The sequence below is a fragment of the Tauraco erythrolophus genome, chromosome 26 (genome assembly GCF_009769465.1).
Source record: "Tauraco erythrolophus isolate bTauEry1 chromosome 26, bTauEry1.pri, whole genome shotgun sequence".
Taxonomy (NCBI): Eukaryota; Metazoa; Chordata; class Aves; order Musophagiformes; family Musophagidae; genus Tauraco; species Tauraco erythrolophus.
Window position 1 is genome coordinate 6363281 of NC_141490.1, and position 20540 is coordinate 6383820.

General features: G+C 43.7%; 1 protein-coding gene across 2 annotated transcripts in view; it reads left to right on the forward strand.

Moving 5' to 3' along the window:
* ARHGAP32 (Rho GTPase activating protein 32) overlaps window positions 1-20540 on the forward strand; it is a 180738-nt gene that overhangs the window by 79949 nt on the left and 80249 nt on the right. For both annotated transcript variants that reach the window (XM_086626940.1, XM_086626942.1), the window contains one exon: window positions 3648-3734. In XM_086626940.1, coding sequence (XP_086483066.1) covers window positions 3648-3734 — 87 coding nt within the window. The remainder of the gene's footprint in view (window positions 1-3647; window positions 3735-20540) is intronic.

The following is a 20540-nucleotide window of genomic DNA, read 5'->3' on the forward strand; positions in this document are numbered from 1 at the left end:
TGTGTAAAGTGGGATGTGTTCATAGGGCTGTCTTTAGGGCTTTCTTTGTGTATCCTAAAACGCTGCCACTGAAAAGTTCAGGATACCATCAACCTAATTGATTAAGCCAGTCATATCTAATGGTGGGAGCTGAGCATACATACCCCAGTAATAAATAAACCTGCCACAACCTATTGCAGCATGATTTTTTATCGGGTCCGGGAAGTTTGACAGCTCTTTTGGATGTAGAAAATGAACACTTCAGATTATGTATCAAACCATACATAAAAAGTGTGCTGTTTAACACTTTAATGGGTTACTATAAGTACTATTTACAGATTATTTCGGCTATCTCAGATGGTACACACTGGAGCTGTTACAGGGGTATCCTTGAGACCCTGCTGTCTTTGGTCTGTCCTCTAAGAAGACAAAAATCCTTTTGGAGTCAACCAAATTCTGCCTGTGAGTCATGTTCAGAGCCCACTAAAGTCAAGAGAGGCCTTTGCTTTGCGCTCCCTGGATTTCAAATCAGACCCAGGTGCACCTGTACTTTGTAGGGTGTTTTGTTTCCAAGAGATGCTGCGGGAGGAAGGGCTCTTAAACAGCATGACATCCAAAATTTTTGGAAGAGCATTAATGCAGGTCTGTTAACAGAGCAAACCAAGAATTGTGCCACGTGGGGAACAGGGAACGTAAACGAATATGAATCTTCCAGGGTGTTTTGCTGCGAGGACAGTTACATCACAGGATAAAACCAATGGATTTTGGAATTACAAAATTCTACTCGCTCTGGCTCTCAGTAGGCACGAGGCTGGCTGCAGGAAGAGGAGCAGTCATTTAGTTTTACAGCTTTACCCTGAACTAAGACAGTTGCATGTATGTATGGCAGTACAGTGGAATTAAAATGTCACTCCTCACTGCAGTGAGTTTGTCTAAGTGGGGACATGCAGAAGCATCGAAGTGGAAACTAACTACGGGGGTGTAAAGTTGGTGGATGTAAGTCAGTAGGTTAATCCTCGGGTAGATATGCTCCTTCAAATGAAAAGTTTGCTGCAACTTAGTCATCCTACACACATGGACCTCACGCCTACGGATGATTCACTTGCTATTTCTGGAGAGTTCATGTCCAGACTTGGCTTGACTCAAGTCCAAACTGGTGTAAATTAATTACAAACTATGTGAGAGGTAGAGAGAGTATGTAAAAGGTGATGCAATTCAACCTTTGTCTTAACTTGACCCGTACCTTTTTCTACCTCGTGTTGTGTTGCACAGAATCAGGCTTGGAGTGTGTTTAGGGAGCTGCTGTAGTTGCATGCTGGTGATCCCGTTGCCTGGCTGCTGGCTTTTTCAGGAAAACGGAGCCTGCCGGAGCGACGCGGAGCCCGTGGTGACGTGCTTTAGTGCTGATATACTTATGGAAGGCAAGGCCTGGAATTTCATTGTGGATTGATGGAGTAAGCCTGTGCATCCTAAAAAAGCATAGGGAAGATTAAAGGATGGAAACTTTTCTCCCCGAGTAGGAAACCCACGTTTAATTGAACTGGAGCTCCTTGTTACCTGACAACTGTGGAAAATGTCTCCAGCCATGTACTAGCTTTCCTTTACTGCATGCTTTGTTATTTTGGTTTTTTTTTGACTGTCAGTTAGTTTTGAAACTTGGCAGCACTTTAAATGTGAAATTTGGTCGCAAAGAATGATGATAAAGTGTGGGGGGAGTGTGCAATGCAGAAATAAATAATGGTCGTACTTAATCACGTTAATGGCACCCACAGAAAATCACATTACACACACAGAAAAGTCATTCTTAAAAACCTTTAAAATTGCCTCTTTCTGGAATGCAGGTTTTTTTAGTGGAATTTTGCTCACCTTGTCAAAGGTCCTCCACAGCAGTTAGAAGGATTTCTCTTTGGGACTGTGCTCCACACCAACCTTAGGATGTGAGCGTGCATAAAAAAAATCTTTAAAGTTCTTGCTGGAAAGCCTTACAGAAGAGAGCTTTGAAGGGAGGACGTATAGGTGGAGCAAGAGGCTGTCCAGAAGCTGGAAAAGAGAGTGTCCTGAGGAAGTGGTGCTGGAGAAGCTGCAGGAGACATTTCATGGGTTTTCTAGAGAGGTGATTTGTGACAGGAGTGAGGACAGTGTCCAGATGGAGGTGACACGGAGTGGATTTCATCTTCAAGAACTTGCACAGTGTTTTAAGACTTTCTACATCCTTCTAGTCGTGTGACGAGCAGCCTCAGCGAAGGCTCCTAGATGTCCCCAGATGGGTACAATTTTTTTAAACTGCTCTACACTGTTAGGCAGCAGTGAAGATTGAGAATGCCAGCTTGATTTCTGGTACAAATCCTTTGATGGGAAATTTGTATTTGCTTTCCAAAAAGGACCGCCACAAAGCAGGAGCAAGTTTTATCTGCAAGAGGGCGGTGAGCATTTGCACGTGCTCTCTCTCTTCCTCTAAATACATTTCATGATGGAAATCCAAAGACTTTCTTTGGTCCAGAAGTCTTTTTAATTATCTGCAGTCCTGTGTACAACCATCAGAGAAGAAATCAGTATTCAGGATGCTGTGTCTGCTGAAGGAAGAGTGCTGAATTTGCGTGCTCTGCAACTTCCTTACAAAGAGGAGAGAGAAACTGGCAAAATGCAAAGTTAAAATCCCTCTGGGTATCAGTGGTCATTTACAGATAAGTGAATTTTGCCTTGTGTCTCCCTCTAATCACATGATTCTGATTTTTCTCTCGCTTACATTCATGAAAATACAGCGATTTGTGATTTTTCTCCTCGCTCTGATGTTTATTTCTGCTTCCATTTGTTGTTGGGGTTTTTTGGCCTTAGCTAACCATAATTTTTTTACAGACTTCAATTTTTACGTACTTCTTTTCCAAGAGAGAAAGCGTCGTTCCAAAAGACCTTCGTCATGGCCTCTTCTTCAGTGCTTTCTGGTTTTAAGCTGACATCATTTCTGCTCATTAAATGTAAATCATTTAAATGTAGGCTGGTTTAAGGACAGGATGCCAAGACTAGTGGGAGTAGCAGGACTCGTAGTAGGACTGGTACATGTACAGGAATGACACGGTTAAACCTCTCCTCACTGCTCTGGAAAAAAGCACGTCTGATCTTGTATTTAATGACTTGATGTGATGAATGGTGCCATAAAGCTCTCTCCTGTGGTAAATTGCTTGACAACACTGAAATTAAGAGTTATGTTGTTTTATCTAACGTCTGCCTGAACACAGGAAATAAAAAAGGAACAAAATCGAGGTAGGAGGGGGGGAAATCACTGTTATCTGATACATGAATATTTATAGAGATATTTTCAGCGAGCAATTAATTTTGCAGACTTCTAAACTAGAGGTTTAATCCCTGGCTTGAACAGTTTGCCTTCCTGTGATTGTTTTCTTTTTGAACCGTATTTTGATTTCTAAACTCAAGCGAGGTGCCAAGATCCAGTGGCATTCTGAGCGAGCCGTGAACGCCGAATATTTTCTGTCTGACAACTCCAGACAGACAAGGACTTCCCTGATTCCCTGATACTCAGCATGTCTTGGAGCAAGTCGATGTGAATGTTGTGCTTTATGTGTTACTACATGCCTGGCTTATCCCTGCTCACTGACCTGGTCTTTCTCTCTCCCTCTTCTCTCCACCCCCTCCCCGCTCCCTTGGTGTAGCTTTCGCTGCCGGAGGAACAGAATGAAGTAACGAGAAACGGCTGTGAATCCAAGGAACTGGTCTACCTTGTCCAGATCTCGTGTCAGGTAAACGCCACGTTTTCTCCCCTCGCCTCGTTTCGCAGGCTGCATTGCACTGGGTTTGGTAACACGGCCTCGGAATATTTCCATACAACCCTTTCCTGCGGCATGGAGTGGGTTTTTTCCCCACTTCCACACTAGCTCCATCCTCCAAAGGATGCTGTCTGTGGTGCTGCGACCGGCTCGTTTCCAGAAAAGAAAAAGAGGGGAGGAAAAAGGAGTCTGTTAAGCAAATAATCATAGAATCATAGAATGGTTTGGGTTGGAAGGGACCTCAAAGATCATCTAGTTCCAACCCCCCTGCCATGGGCAGGGACACCCTCCACTACACCAGGTTGCCCAAAGCCTCATCCAACCTGGCCTTGGACACTTCCTTGAATCCTGGCTAGAGCTGCACAACGAGGAGCCCGGAGACACAAGCGTGCGTGCTCCGACTGCGTGTACGTCCGTCAGTCGGGGGGGAAGCGTGCACGGACACACGGACACACCAGATGCATGGAGGAGGTACGTGAGGGAGGAACGCCGGCCAGCGTTTTTGTTGGTCAAGGCGTGCTGCTGGCAGCTGGGAGATGGAGGTTCTCAATCCGTTCCCAGTTAAGTCTCCAGACATCTGGTTTGAAATTCTTTCACTGCCTCTGCTACTGTGTTATCAAAATGCTTGGAGCAGAGAAATCTCCCAGTTTGTACCACAGCTCCTACGGCAATGGTGACTTCGTAAAGCGCTACCTAATAAGTTGTCGTGTTTTAATGCGTTGAATGCAATTGGTGTTGGTAGAAAACACCTTGCATTGACAAATTTGGTTGAGAGAGATTGAGCAATGCCTGCCTTTGGTCATTTCTCTGATCTTAGCACAGCAATTCTTTCCATCATTCATCTTGGCACTTCTTGAGCATCCATTTTGTCAAATTATGCCGAACATTCATGGGAATCACTGTGATGTCTGCCTCTTTTAGAGCCCTCGACGTGATTCTGCTGACATTTCTCAGGAAATGTATGGAATAGGCAGGCCTGTGTTGCCTACATGTGAATTGTCTGGAGTAGGGAAGTGTTTGCTGTCGGATTGTACCAGCCTAGTGCCGTTAGTACGCACGGAGAAGGTTGTGAAGTTGCAGTGTACTCGCTCTTCTGCCCTGCCTCCGTGTGCCCACTGGTGCAGGGTGTTCTGAGAGCCAAGGAGCGAAGCATCCTGCCCTGTTTCGAAGGTGGAGCCTGGCACAAGCTGATAGAAACACACAGAATAATTCCTCTCTGTTGTCAGCATGCACGTGTGTGTAAATGTACGTACTTATAAATAGTGCTCTTGGGAGGGGGAGGAGAGGCTGAAAGTGAGCATCATCAAAATTGCCTGTGTTTGGGCATTTTGCTCGTGCTGTTCTGACCCAGCTGTAAGCAGTTTCATAGAAAACAACCGCTTTTCCGAGCAGGAATCCAAGCTGCCACGCAGCGCTGCAAAATTTGATGGTGGACACATGTCTGTGTCCCAGCCCACAGCAGTACAGTGAGCAAGAATGAGATTTTTCAGGGGACATTGGGAAATTGGAATTTCTTTATGTTTTTTGGGATTGCATTCACAGTGCTTAATGCAGAGATGAACCTCGTGTTCTTTCCTGACTATTTTGGGTGGGCCAATGTTTTATAGACCAGTTTTTCTCTAACCCTGAAGCATACCACTGATGATCTTTCTCCCTACCTTACGGTCATCTCTAAAGATTAACGGGACACCTTCAAGTATAGTTGTGTCCTCAAACCCTGCAGAATGTAGAATCATAGAATGGTTAGGATTGGAAGGGACCTTAAAGATCATCTAGTTCCAACCCCCCTGCCATGGGCAGAGAAATCCTCCACTACAACATGTTGCCCAAAATATCCTTGTGCAGGAACAAGGTCCAGGAGTAGCAAATAGCCCGCGCGCAGCGTGCGAGGCAGTGATGGTGCACGGATCGAAGCGAGCCCGGCAGCTTCCCTGGCACTTCTGTCAGACTCTCAGGTGCTTTGCAGGGATATTTCTGAGAATACAGAGATGTGATGTGTGTGGGGACAACGCAGTGAGTTCTGTGCCTTGGCTAAAGAAGGGATTGCTTTGCAGAAAGACTTAACTGAGGTGCTGTCCAAAAGATCCGGAGGCCGTGAACCATCGCCAGCTGCTGAGAAGTTCTGTTACCTTCTTTTTCAGTGTTTTACTAAACTAAAACGCTGGGAGTTGACCTCACCACTTTAAAGGGTGGGCATAGAACCAGTCACCTTTTTTTTTTATTTATTTTTTTTATTAAGTAATCCTGCTGGCTCGCTAGGATTTCTCCCCACCCCGAGTCTGTGACTCACCTCTCGCGTGTTAGTCTACATCCCAGTCTCTCAGATACTTACAAAGCTGAGAAACTCCTGGCATCTGGATTCAATGAATGGAAAGGCATGGAAGGAGCTGCACAGCTGAGCATCGTTTCTACCGTGGAGATACGTCACCCTTGACATCTCACGGCCTCTCCTAATGTCCAGGGAAAGATTCCGTTCTGTCACGCGTCGGATGCCAGCGGTGTCTGGATGGGTTTGGCTCCACATTAGAGTTGAATAGGAGGTGTGAAATAGCTCATGGAATGATAGTGCAGTGGAGAGAGATTTTGGCAGGACGCATCTGTATCAGGCCAAAAGTACTGAAGGAGGCAGAAAAAACCTGTAAAACAAATTTAGTTTTGCTCGTCTCTCGGATATGCTACTAGCATTGGTGTAGAGCCTACTGCAGCAGCTTGCAAGAATCTCCTGGGTTTCTCAGGTGGCTGCAGAGAAGATGAATTCCCTTAATGAAGGCTAAACCCATATAAATTTAAAGGCTTTAAGACATCTGTGATTTGCTGCAAAATTGGCTGGCATGGTGAAGAGCAAGGGCGTTTGGCCGTCCTGGTAATTTTAGATCACAGACCTTAGAGAAATAAGCTAAAAAAACTTAGCTTTTGGTTGAATTTGGGGTTGAATGCTGTATACTACTGTGCCTTGCCCGGTTTGGACTGTACAGATACAATCTGTGTGTTGTGTGATCCATGAAAAGACATTTATTTTGTCATTTCACTCTGTAGCAGACAACAAGCCAAAGCTTTTGAACATCAGACTTTTAAAACATCCAGCTCAGTCTTAGCTGTGTTTGGCAGACTACAGTTCAGCATTTACACTAAGGAAATTCTATCCCACTCTTTCCCATCCCTAAGTATAATTTTAGTGGTGTAAAGAGAACTGTTGTTTGATGCCTATTTTGTAAAACTTTCCCAGATAAGGTTGAAAAAAAATTTTTTTGAAGTTGTATTTGTGACACGTTTCTGCTGCAAGTCAGCTTGTGAAATACAAGCTTTGTTTGAGGTCAAAAGGGGTTTTTTTAAGTCTCTATATTCAGCTTTTCTTCTACTTAGAGACTTCAAAAAATTAATCCAGATTATTAGCTCTTAAAAAGAAGTGGGAAAATATAAAGAGCTGTTCCAAGTGTTTCTGAAAAGTTGAAAGATAGGATTCTTTTGATTTCTTTGGACAAATTTAAACAGGAAAACTAGCAAATGACAAAGGTAGGGTTTTAAATTTCATTGGAAAGAGCTGATGATAGGAGGATTTGGTTTTGTTAAAGACTGTTTTTATTTCTGTAGGAAACAGAGAAGGATAAAATCCTGGGAGGGGTGAAGTGAGGACTGTACCTGTGAACCTTGTGAGCTCTGTCAACAGTAATTGCAAGCCTTGACAATGACCGTGGGCCTTGGAGGACCACAGGGAATGTCTGGGACCTCGAGGAGTTGATGCTGTACCTGTAGGCTGTGGAGGTCCGTTGGCAGCGTTTGCAATCCTTGCTATGCTCCAGGAGGATAAGCAAAGAATTTACAAGGTCTGCAACACGTTTGAAAGGGGTTACTATGTGTGTTGAGAATAAATCAACAGAAGTAAGATCCTGCAGAAAGGTTGAAGTAGTCCAATCCACCTAGAGTGTTTTGTCGAGTTGTAAAATAGGCTGAAAATCTGCCTTTTTGTTGGGTTTGGCTTCACTTGTGTGACATTACAGCAGCAACTACCTGCATACGTATTTAAACTTTATAAAAGAATGGGCTGTCTAAGCTTTTGATCTGAAAAAATGAAAGAAAATTAATTACAGTGTGAGATTTGCACTACTTCAACACTGCAAACATCTTGTTTTTTTTTTCTGAAATTTTGAATGACGAGGAGGGAACAAGAGAGCAGTTGTGCAAATGTTCTAGTTCTAAGGGAGACCTTAAACTCCAGCCATCTCGTGTGGATTTTGTTGTTCATTTCCATTATCAAAGGTAGGTGTTTGAAACAGAAATGGCAGACCATGCAAGCACAAGTGATTTTTTAAAAACCTTAGGACTAGATCTCGTGATAGACCCTTAAACATAGACAGACTGTTGTCCTGCTTTTCATGGGATAACGCCAACATCCTGCAAAGGAAGCCTCTTTCTGCCACAACTTAGGTAGATTTCTAAGGCTGTTCTCGAAGCAGGATGCTCTCGTGGTCCAAGCATGGGTTTTCTCCATTTTTCTGCTCACATTTGCACACCCCACACTGGCAGTGGGTTGAGCCACGGGGCTTTGTTGTACAGGATGCACAGTACTTTGCCCTGTTCCTGTTTTTTGTTCGAGGCAGCCGTTGCTGTGTTCCTTTTGATGGATAGAATAAGGTCTGTGATGTACTAGATGAAGGCGTTTGCGCAAATGTATGCCACTTGTACCTCCCAGCTCTGCCTTGCAGGAGATCCAAGCTGGGTATCTTCTGTTGGAAGAAGAGGATTTGCAAAGCTCTGGAGGCCACCCCTTCCAGCGTTCCACGGCCGGAAGCGTGGTTGCAATAATAAGTGCTTCAAGGGCAGCGGGGAGAATGCCAGGAAAAAACGGGATCCAAGTAGGAAGAACAGACAGGACTCCCCATCCTGGGTGGTTTGTGGGGAGAGGAGAGTGGAATATATTTTCACAGAAGCAAATGTCTTACTCAGACTAGTAACATCTAAAGTATGATTTGCTGGTTCTGTCTGCCTGTGATGGTCCATAGGAAAAACCACAGATTGCTTGCAGTAGGATTTTTGAGCCAAACATTCAAAAACCTTTTGTATGATTGTTTTTTGTCTTAAAGACTTGTTCTTCAATATACTGATAGTTTTGTCTCGTGTGATTGAAGCTCAAACACCAAGAGAACAGTTACTGAGTAAGTGCTACCAGCATTTCTCCTGTGAAAAGCTACAGTTCTTCATACAGATGTCTCTCAGGACCAAATTCTGACACACACATATACACTTCTGTGTGTTTTATATACATTAAAAAAAAAAAAAAAAAGAGAGAAGAACTGGTCTCGTCTTTGTTAATGGGATATATCTATGTGGAGCATCCAAGCTGGATCCTACCCAATGCAAAATCTGTTTTCAGAGTATGTGTATGCTTCTCCTTTCTTAAGATGGAATTTTCTGCCTTTGTTGTCCAGGTTGGATGGGGCTTTGGGCAGCCTGGTGTAGTGGAGGGTGTCCCTGCACATGTCAGGGGGGTTGGAACTGGATGATCTTTGTGGTCCCTTCCAACCGTAACCATTCTATGATTCTATGATTTTGCTCAACAAAACCAGTTACTGCATCCTTGTATCGAATAGTAAATTAAGGTAAAGTTTCACATTATGCCCGTGGCAGTCTGGCTGCAGTCTCCTGCCCCTGTGTTTGAAAATCCCTGTTGTGATACTGGGTATTTGTTTGTAAGTCCCCAAAAACTTTTTAAAACCCTGACCATGGGACTTCAGGGATTGAATATTTTTAGCCTGTCCTTCCAGATGTTGAAACCTCTGTCCTAAGCATTTCTCAGGTGAGGAGGGCTGTTTTACATTAGTCAAAAGAAAGCAACTGAAATCTTTCTTTCCCCAATCCTAATCCATCACTTGATGTTCTGTGCTCGACTGGTTGATCTGAGGTCATATCCTACATGCCTGCTGCTCTTGCCAGTGATAAATAAAAATGAAGTGACGGTAGTAATGTGGATTAATGAAGAATGCATGAAGCTGGCAGCCAGCCTGAGAAGTGCTGTTGGGCTGTGTTCGAAGCTCAGGTGATGCCAAAGCGCTGCCAAGGTGGCGTGTCTTTGAAAAACTTGGGTCTGTTCCAGGCTTTTTGAAATAAACTGCCATCTATAGGGAAGAGGGAAGAAGGTATTGAATTGCATTTGAAGCCTTTAAGAACTGCATAATCAATGTCTATTACTCTGACAATCCCAAAGGATAAATTCATTCATTAATTGGGATCATAACCATTGAGGACAAGGGTATGACTGACTGGTTTTTTGAGTTTTGCCGCAGAACACCGGTTTGGGTCGGGCAGCACTCACATCAAACAGGATTAACGCTGCAGTGCCATGAATCCAGGAGCAGCATTGCACTGACCTGCAGCAGCATCCGTGTGTCGGGGGGGCTCTGGGATTTCATTGCCCGGCTGATGGGACTCGTCCTTCATTCCCAGCCACGGAGCAGGCTTGGTTCTCTTGTGTGTAAATCTATCCACTGGTAACAAGAGATGCAAAGTGACTGTAGTCCTTAAACTTTGGTATTTAATTTCTCCATTCTCTCTCTTTTTTTCTCTATATGTATTGTGGAGGAAGCAGGGTCAGCGAGGTTCTTTCTTGTCCATGACTCTGGATGCTTAAGATGCAATAACAGGGTTCTAGCTGTGTGGGGGTTTGGAATTGAAAGATTTATTTATTGAGCAGCACCACAGAGATAAATACTGCCATGGAACTGCTTGTGCTAGAGCACATTCCGTCAGCAGGTGGAAATTTAGGTGCATTTTGAGCTGTTCCTTCAGTAAGCCGAAGCCAGAGGCTTACTGTGCTCTGTGTTAATTCATAGAATCATAGAATCATAGAATGGTTAGGGCTGGAAGGGACCTTCAAAGGTCATCTAGTCCAACCCCCCTGCAAGGAACAGGGATATCTCCAACTAGATCAGATTGCTCAGGGCCTCGTCCAACCTGGCCTTGAACGTCTCCAGGGATGGAGCATCCACCACCTCTCTGGGCAACCTGTTCCAGTGTTCTACAACTCTTACGGTAAAAATTTTTTTCCTAATATCCAACCTGAATCTACCTCCCTCAATTCCTTCAGCTATAAACTCTCGTAGAGAAATGGTCTGGTGAATTTATTTGAGGGTGGTTTTTCCTGGGAAAAGAGGGTATCCGAAAATGATCACCATAACCAGTTCATCAGACTCGCACTGGCCCGAGCTGCTGTGCAGTTGTTTGTGAAAGGGAACGGTGAGTGATATATGGCAGCAGCTGCTTTCGTGTGCTCTTCAGATGTTTTTCTGTGATGGAAACCTACCAGCTGAAACGTCTGGTCGATGTAGCCCTGGTCTAGGAGGGGACGATGAGCAAGAGGGAAAATTATTTCTCAGAATAAAATCCAATATCACATGAATGCGCCGCCACGAAACGGTTTTTTTAAGCAACAGAAGCTTTTACAATTATATGGTAGTTTGTTAACGTCGTGTCCTCTGGGCATTTTGCCTTCAGAAAGCAAAGCTCTGAATTAGAGAGATCAACATTCTCGTGGCCAAATTGTGTTGTACTTAGCTCTGAAGCAAAAGTGAAAAATCACTGGTGAAATCTAAGAGGACAGGGTGGCGATTATGGTTTCTTTCTGTAAGTGATGCATTTTGGCAGGGCTTCCGATTGTCTTGTGGTGCTTTGTAGACCAGGCAGGGCCCGGCCACAAATTGAAGAGGACAGTTGGCTTTATTCTGAAGAGACATCAAGTCCTGCCCCATAACTAAGCAAGTGGAAATGCATTGCAGAGGAGCAGCTCGTCTGCAATTTTACTTGTTTTACAACTTCTTTAAGAGCTGGACTTGGTGCAAATCCAAAATAAGAGGTTTGTGGTGGATGTTCCTGTTTTTCTTAGCTACCGTGATGTTTATTTGTAATAGCAATATTGCAGTGCCCGTTTACTTGGGAAAGTTGGCAGCCCATTGGAACAGATAGTACGAACCAGTTTCATCCAGTATCGTACTCTGCAGGCTGCAAAGTTACTTTGATCAACAAATGTTAGATGTTAGGTGGCTGGGCAAGCACCAGGAGATGGACAAGGTGCGTGGTCATGGTGCCTCAAACGTGAAGGACTTAGGATAAATTTCATAAATCTTGGAAGAGCGTCTACTTCCAAACAACAGATTGGCTGGACATAAAATGTAGGATAAGCAGGTTGGTAAAGAATATTGGAAAAATGTAGGACAAGCAGGTTGGTAAAGGATATTGGAAAAATGTAGGACAAGCAGATTAGTAAAGAATATTGAAAAAAAAAGCACTCTGGAGGCACAGAAACCGCATCCAAAAAAAATACTGTGTGCGTAAAGATGCTTTAGCAGTAAATGAAAGATGCGTCGTTTTCATAGCTTGGAGCAAATATTTACCATCACTGAGCAAAGTGGCAAAACTCTCCATTTGGAAAGTTCTCAAAAGTTAAGTCCTACCAGGTACACTGACTGGTACTTGTTTAGTCAAACTCTGATATTCTAAGAAAATTCGTAATTGAGTTGTTCTGGTAATAAAAACAGTGCAGTGTTAAATGCCGTTGTCTTCCTCGATAACTAGAGGTGTTTTGCCCAACTCGATTTGTAACTCACTGTATGTTAAATTAAAAATAAGTTTCATTTAGAGGGGAGATTTAGATTGGATATAAGGAAGAAATTTTTCCCTCTGAGGGTGGTGAGGCACTGGCACAGGTTGCCCAGAGAAGTTGTGGCTGCCCCATCCCTGGCAGTGTTCAAGGCCAGGTTGGATGAGGCTTTGGGCAACCTGGTGTAGTGGAGGGTGTCCCTGCCCATGGCAGGGGGGTTGGAACTGGATGATCTTTGAGGTCCCTTCCAACCCAAACCATTCCACGATTCTATGATTCTAATATCTAATGTCCCTAATGGGGTCTTTTCAAAATGTCTGTCTTAAATGTTTCATCTCCTGAGTCTTGGCACCGCTTTTCGATGTTTCTTCTTAAAACCGATGCGTGCAGCTGCCAAAAAAGCAGCTATTTTTCCATTTTGGCTACAACTCCAGCTCTGTTAGCAAAACTTCTGCAAAGCTGCTTCTGTTTCTTGCGCTTTCTAAACAATATTTCACCCTTCTACCCTCTTTCCTTGACTTTTGGTCAGCTGCATCTTTCACATACCTGTCTGCAGACCTTTTTTTTCTGAAAGGTTCATGTGTTTTATCTCTACAACCCTACCCTAAAGAGGAGGTGTAGGCATAGGTGTTCTCTCTGACATCCTCTGATAAATTTTGGGATGATCAGTGGGGAATGGACTGCAGGAGCAGCCAAACTCACGTGTACCCTTGGGAGAGAGCATCTCTGCCACTCTTGGAGGAAGGCTACAGGCATAGGTGGGCCACTGCTCTAAGTTTCTGTGATTTTGTAAATGCTGTGATAGATGCATGTTCTGTTGCGTAGCAGCCATAATTGGGGTTATGGGGTTTTTTTTCAAACAAAGTTTCTTGGATTTGGACCAATAAAATCCTTTCTCCCTGGCAATTAGTTTTAACAAACAGATGCTTCGGTGCTTTGGTCCCTTAAAAAAAAAAAAAGTTAAAAAATGAGACTTAAGAAAATTGAGATCTAGATCTGCCTGAGCTACTATTGCTGCAGCTAACCTCAGGCAAGTCATTTTGAAAGTTGGTGTTTTTTTTTTTTTTTTGGTTGGTTTTACTAACCTCAGGCAAGCAATTTTCAAAGGGTTTTTTGTTTGGTTTGTTTTAAAGGAGCGCTTACTTTGATGAAACATTGTTCCTTCTCTGTGGTTAAGTGCTGAGTAGATTACAGCACATTTAGGGCTCAGGGTAAAGAAGGTGTTGTATTTAAGTACGTGCAATGTCCATATAATAATTTGTAAATACGTGTGCGTTCACTCATTGCCTTGCTACCTGTAGGATGGTGGAATTTTAATTCCCGTTACTTAGCAGTCGGTCTGCCCGTGGCTTTGAAGGATTTCCTTTGTGGCTGTAAGCTCATGTTGGGTTAGTACTTTAATATTCTGAAGAAAAAAAAAAAAAACCTAAAAAAAATTAGGAAAACAGTCTCCCATGCTGTGGCTGCCCTCCCCTTCACCCCTGTGCCTCTCCGTGACCCGTTGCTCTTACGGTATAATTTCACTAAAGAGATGATTGATACTGAATTGTCTAAATTATAACATGTCTGGAGAGCAGGGAAATTCATTCACATGGTGAGAGCTGTAAATCCTGCTTCAGGTTCTCTAGGTGTCTGCCAGCCTGCCATTCAGAAACAGCCTTTCTTGTGGGAGGAAGAGTGGTTGTTAGGATTCCAAATGCCATAGGCATGGTCTGTCCGTGTTAGGTGGTCTTAGCATGCCCTTATTTCTCTGTACCTGCACAAAACCAGTCGCCACCAGAGCCTGAGCCAGATGTTTTTCTGCTGTCTGGATGCTTCTGGCACAGCTGCTCTTCCAAGAGACGGAGAAACCACTGGAAGCTCTCAGCTTATTTCAGCGCAGCACCCAGAAAGCTGCATATCCCCGATCATGGTGAGTTTCCAAAGCTGGTTGGAACAAGCAGGAATTATACTGCTGTTGTTCAGGCCGGGTCTTGGACAGCCTTGTGTTCCCACGTGTGCTTTTAGTGTTCCTATCTGTAATTGGAATCAGGGAGCACAAGGAAGTGTAATTTTTAGGGGAGAAGAGCTGCCGTTGTTTCCATTAAAATATCTTTTTTTCTGGTGGATTGCAATTAATTGATAATAAACTGATAATTAATGCTGGAAGGGATTAATTCCTTCTGTGGAATAAGGCTATTAAGGATTCACCACATAAATATACTAAACTTCCTTTTCTGCCCTGTGGTCCGTCTGTATGTATGTTCCCTTTATCTTCTGATAGTTGGTCTCTCACGTGTCCATTTCCCACACTTCCAGGTGGAGCTCAGAAGTTTTAGTGTTTCCATCATTCCTACCTTATTTAAAGCTCCCTCCTCCCCATATTTTGTTTTCTTCTAAACATACATGCAGCTGCCTGACAGCAGGATGCATATCACGCTGCAAGCCGTTGATGCCATCTTCTAAGCCAAGTCAACTCCAGAAGTGACCCAACATCATCTTGATGTAGCTGTTATGGTGCCAAGCTCTCATCCCTGCCCGGCTCTTCCAGCTGAAGGGGTCAGGGGAGCAAGTTAAGGAAAATTTATGCATCCATCAGTGAAGATAAGCTAATGCTAATGGCTTCCAGCTTTAGGAAGAGCCATAATGTGGGTGTTCCTTATGGTGTGGGAGGGAAGGAGTGGGCTCCTGTTAATGGGTAGTACCAGGAGCAATGAAAGCGGGCATCCCTCCATGGGCTCAAGGTGGGACTGGAAGTGTGCTGGCCAAAAAACCTTACGCTGCTGAGCATGCACTTTCATTGAGAAATAAAGTAGCTTTATGTTGCCTTAGTGCAACCTCTCTGGAAGTTTTAAAGATTTATCATTTCCTTAAAGTTGCAATAACACAGCAGAAGTCAAGAAATCATGCAGGACGTTTTGGTAAACAGACTTAAGCTTAGATAAAGCCACCCACGGCATCAGCTAAAAACACTTCCTGGGTAAACTCTAAGTGATGGATGTTATCGGTCTTGTTTTCTGTTTTGACTAAATTTCTAAGCCCTTTTTCAGTGTGACTTGTAATAGAAAAAGGGCTGAAGGGTCATGCTGGAATAACATACAGAACCCAAGACCCAGACAGCTGTAAAAGTCACCCACATGGCAGGGTTAAACTCCACTGGTGGATGCTGGCATTTTTCCAGCTATTTAATACGTGGTGTTTCCTTACTATAGGGTCAAACTGCAGTGACTTTTTGCCATATACTTTCATCTCATTTTCTGGTCTCCATCTCCGTGTGGACTGGTAAGGTTCAGGAGAGCATCCATGTGGTTTTCTCTCAGGAAATAAGCATTTGAACCAGAAAAGAAAGGTCTGTCCCTGTCTTAAAATAAATAAATCTTAGGTGCCACAGAGAAAACATACTGAGGCCGTGGGACAGGAAAGTTGTGCGTGCTGGAACTCGGTAGCACCCTGCCTGCCTTGACGAGGCATTGATGGACAAAAAGGACTCCTGTCTGCACAGGTGTAGACAGATTCAGCTGGAAAGATAGTCATTTGCTTGCAGAATGGGGAGAGGAGATCTGTAAATCTTTATTAGAACACTTGGGCATGTCTGTTTTGTGGATGGATCCTATCACAGATACGGGCAATAGACCAACTTCTTTTGTCTTAGCTGGATGCCTCTGAGTAAACCGTTGGCTGTTCAGTACACAACAGAGGAAGAATTCCTTCTTGCCAGATCCCAAGTGGAAACGGTTACATCCATGTGAAAATATTTCCTATACAGAACTAGCCTTGAGCTCGTGGGAGCCGCTCTTAGAAAAGAGTAAGGATTTTTTACAGGTCAGCTGGTGGGTTTAAGAGATGATTAACTATTGCCCAGAGAAGTTGTGGCTGCCTCATCCCTGGAAGTGTTCAAGGCCAGCTTGGATGAGGTTTTGGGCAACCTGGTGTAGTGGAGGGTGTCCCTGCCCATGGCAGGGGGGTTGGAACTGGATGATCTTTGAGGTCCCTTCCAACCCAAACCATTCCATGATTATAGGAATGAAAATAGAAAGAATGTTTTAAAACACCCTCCTCTTCAATTTGCATTTCCCAGTCCAACAGTAACGAAGCAGTGCTGGAATAGGTAACACCTTTCTGTTGGTAAAAAAGAAACCATCCCTGAGCTGCAACGTGGTGCTGCGTGCTGGGCCTGGGGAGAAAAGGAACGGAGAGGGATGCTGCTGCTCGCTCCAAGCATCACCAAATGAGCTGTGCTTAAGGGAGTACGTGAACTTCTCCTGGCTGGGGCTGCATGTCATCCCCCTGAGGTCGTTTGACCAGTAGAGCTAAAAATATTGCTTGTGGAGCTGGGGTTCTGAGTCCTTGTCCCTCTGAATCTTGTCTCGTGTGATGGGAAGCCTGGGTAACTTTTTATGATCTGCGATCTCGGTGGGACGGTTTTGCTAAAGGGAGGTTCAAATCTCTGGCTCAGTGGAAATGAAATCATCAGTTCAGTAATCTCTGATCATTTTTTTAGCGTGACATTTCTTCTTGCTTTGATAATTGGGAAAAAAATAAGAAGCTCTGTGCAGCGTGCTGAGATCTCACCAGTCTTTCATCACACATTTAATCCTACACAGCATGCAAGAGGAAGGGAGAAGAGATCAAACTGTAATAAGAGTAGAAATTAACCCAGGTTTTCCATTTCATGAGAAATTCCATAATTGGCATGACGCTTTTCATTGTGAACGTTTCTGTAAAACAAAATTCCAAATAATACTTGGATTTTCTTCAAGAGGGCTGTTTGGTTTTTTGAGTCACTGGTCAATTTTTCCTTTTAAAGAGCATGAAACTATTTTATGGCATTACTGAAATCTTCGTTTGAGACTGATCCTTTATCTTTATGAAATTTGTCACACTCAGGTTTGTAATTGAAGGTCTGAACCTGGGAAATCATTTGACTCCGTGCTTCACTTCACCTCTGTTCTTATGTCCCATTGAAATTAATGGGATTTAAGCATGTGCTTAAATCAGGACCATCAATAATTAAAGACTAGAAAAGTAATTATTGAATTGGAATATCAGAGGGTGATCAAAAATGGATTTGAGCAACAATTTATGGAAATCATTAAGCATGTGAAGAAAGCATTTTTGCCTTAGGGATATTATGGGGCTGAAGCAGCAGTAATCTGTAGCTTTGCTATAAAACACAGTCGACAACATAAGACCAACTTAACAGTCACTTGCTTGTTTCTACTATTTTATTAACTCTTTAAAGTAAAAAACCCTTTTGCAAAACCCTTCTGGCACTTCAGAACGTGCAGGAAATGGGAGCATGATGTACAATTTTATATTGATATAGTGAAACATGGTAGTATTTTTGATATTGATTGAGGTCACTTGTTTCTGCTGCTGTGGCTATGCAGCTCTGGAAGTCTAACTGCAAGAATTTAGGCTTGACTTTTTTGTGATTTGTACTAGAGATCTGATGGGAAGCACTAAATGTTGCCCAGTTCCTTCCTGGATTGCTGCAATGATTCCATCCTGTAAAGTTAATTGTACCCCTTGCAAACATGGACATCTTCTTTTTGCTTAAAAATTTATCACTCAGGCTCCAAAGCTGCAAAAATTTTGCTTAATACATCTTTTAGAACAACTTCAAGCATGTAAGTGTTTTGGATTTAGTTATGGCAGGCGCAAAACTGTAGGATATTAGGAAATACTCACATTTAGGGCGTTGAAATAACTTTCTGCTGGGTGGAAATTTGCATTATTGCTCCTGAAACTGTGTTCTGTGCTTACACATCATCTGCACAGTCACTCTGAACGTGATTGAAGAACGGGCAGCCCCGTTCCCACCGGTATCCTGCCATCCTTTTGCACAAGGTCCTGAAATCCAGGGCTGTGAGTGCCGGCGTTGGGCTGATTGACCTGGGAATGGTGGCAGCGGCTGTGGCCTCCAGGCATCTGCACCCACCCCTCTCCTGGAGGTTGCTGCTGCTTCCGCAGGGATAGCTCGCAGGGATAGCTCGGCTGGTTGCTTAGCAGCTGCGGAACTGCTGCAGTTGGAAGGTAGGAGAGGTGGTTCTGGGTTACCTTTCTGCACCACGCTCGGACCGTGCCGGCTCCACGAGTTGTCCTGCAGCGCAGGAAGAACCTCCCAGAGAGATGGTGGGGCAAGAAACGCCGCTGCTGGCACCAGGTAAGCTCGTTAATCAACTTCCTTGCTAGCTATTAGCAGCCTCGTTAGTGTGATGGTGTAGAAGGGGTTTCATCAGAAGGAAGGAGAACGCTGTTCTGCACAGCTGATCCTGCACACCTTGTCACACGGACCAGTGGTTTGTTGACCCCAGCTATTCCTGTCTTGTAAATTTGGCTCTTAATTCACGACTCAAAGAGACTGCAAATCTACAGTTTAACGTTTAAAATCACGGATCTCTCCACCTGGATCTGTCTATTGTGGAATTAATGGCAGAATTAACGATCGTTTAACAAAGAGGTTGATTCTTTGTGTGGGCAACGTATGAGGTTGTATTGAAACGTGCTGTTGATGCAGTGGGCAGAAGCAAATAAAGGATTGCAGCAATTTCAGAGTCTGTTGTTTCTTGCACTGGTGACTAAACCTTGCTCAGCTGAAGGTCGTACTGGCAACTTACCAAGAGCTGCTTGATTGCAAAAGATGGAGAAACTGGAAAGGTTGTCATCTTTTACAGGATAATTAGATGTGTGCTCCTGGTTTTGTTTTTCTCCTTTAGATGAAAAGTAAAATGACATAACTTAGGGAAATTACGAAGCGTTTGTGTCCTGTGTAGGTACCCTCCATGCAGGCTTGTGAAATGGGTGATTTCTTGTGATGGGAAAGCAGAGATGATGGGCACAGTGCACAGTCTGGAGTTGTCTTAAATAAATTTGGACAGAACATAGCCAGTACACTTAGTCATGGGTCTTACGTTTACAACTGCCTTGCAAGCTTTGGGATATTAATAGAAAAGTGATGCTTATAACTTTCCTGATAAACAAATGAACTCAGCAGGATGGTGACTGGGACACGTGGGAGTAGGCCATGCTTTTTAGTAGCTCCTGTGAAGAGAGCATCGGGTCCAGAGCTCCACCACAGCAGATCTGGGATCACGCTTTACACCTGCTTTCCCCATGGAAAACTGAAACGATGCCATGTCCCCTCTTACGCCGTGCATTTCCCTGCTTTTCTGGTTGCCAGGCATCTCTCTGTCGATTTTCATCCTTAGCTCTGCCTGTGAGTGGCTGGGTAACTCAGAACGATCTGATTCCTTCCTCTGATGTCTTCTTCTGAGTCCTTGCAGTGCTACGGGAGCACCTGGGCTTGTACAGCAAGGCGAACACCTACTGCATCCTTTCTCGTTTCCCTCGTCCTTTCCCTAGGGAGGCAACTGCATGTGGAGTGTGAAGCAGAGCTTGTAATGCTGATAGAGAATTTTTTCTTTTTTAAATATGGCCATGCTGTTGATTTTAGGAAGGAAAGACTGGAGAAGTGTTTTGAACTTGAGGTAGAAGGTGGGGAGGTCTATGGTCACTGAGTCAGTGTCCACGTCTGTATAAGAGGAATAGTCTCGTTTTAGGGGCTGCGTGGGAGTGTCGAGAGGATTAATGACTGTTCATAAAGTGCTTTGTCCTGTAAACTGCTGCATGATTACAACGTTTTTTATTGATCATAACAGGCCATGAAGCATTTAGAAGTAGTCATTAGGTATTAAAAGCTTCACAAAGCAAATGATGCTGTGCTGCCATGGTTCCTTCCCTGTCCCCTGGAGCAGTGTGTATCTTGTCAATATTTTAATTGTGGAAATGATATGCACTCAGGAGTAAATCTTCAGCTAGTGTTACTCATCCTAGATTGTTTTTTTTTTTAATTCAGCTGAAGATTTGCCTGGGGTGTCTGACAGCAATTTCGCAAGGTTCAGTTCTGCCTTCAGATCCCTGATTGTGTGTTCTTCTCTCTATGTGGGATCTGATTTCACGCTATTTATACATTTTGTAGCTTACATTTGAGCAAAGACACCTTGTGTACGAAAATGCTACAAAATCCTTGTGAGACAGGTGGAAGCTAAAAGCTTTGGATGGGTTCCATCGTGCTGGGCCACATCCAAACTCACAGTTGAATAATTAAAACAGGAGTGCTAACAGCTGGATTTGAGCACGAATGGCTGTCTACAAAATAAAACATGAAAATATTACGGAGGCACTTGCATCGTTTTCAAACGTTTTGA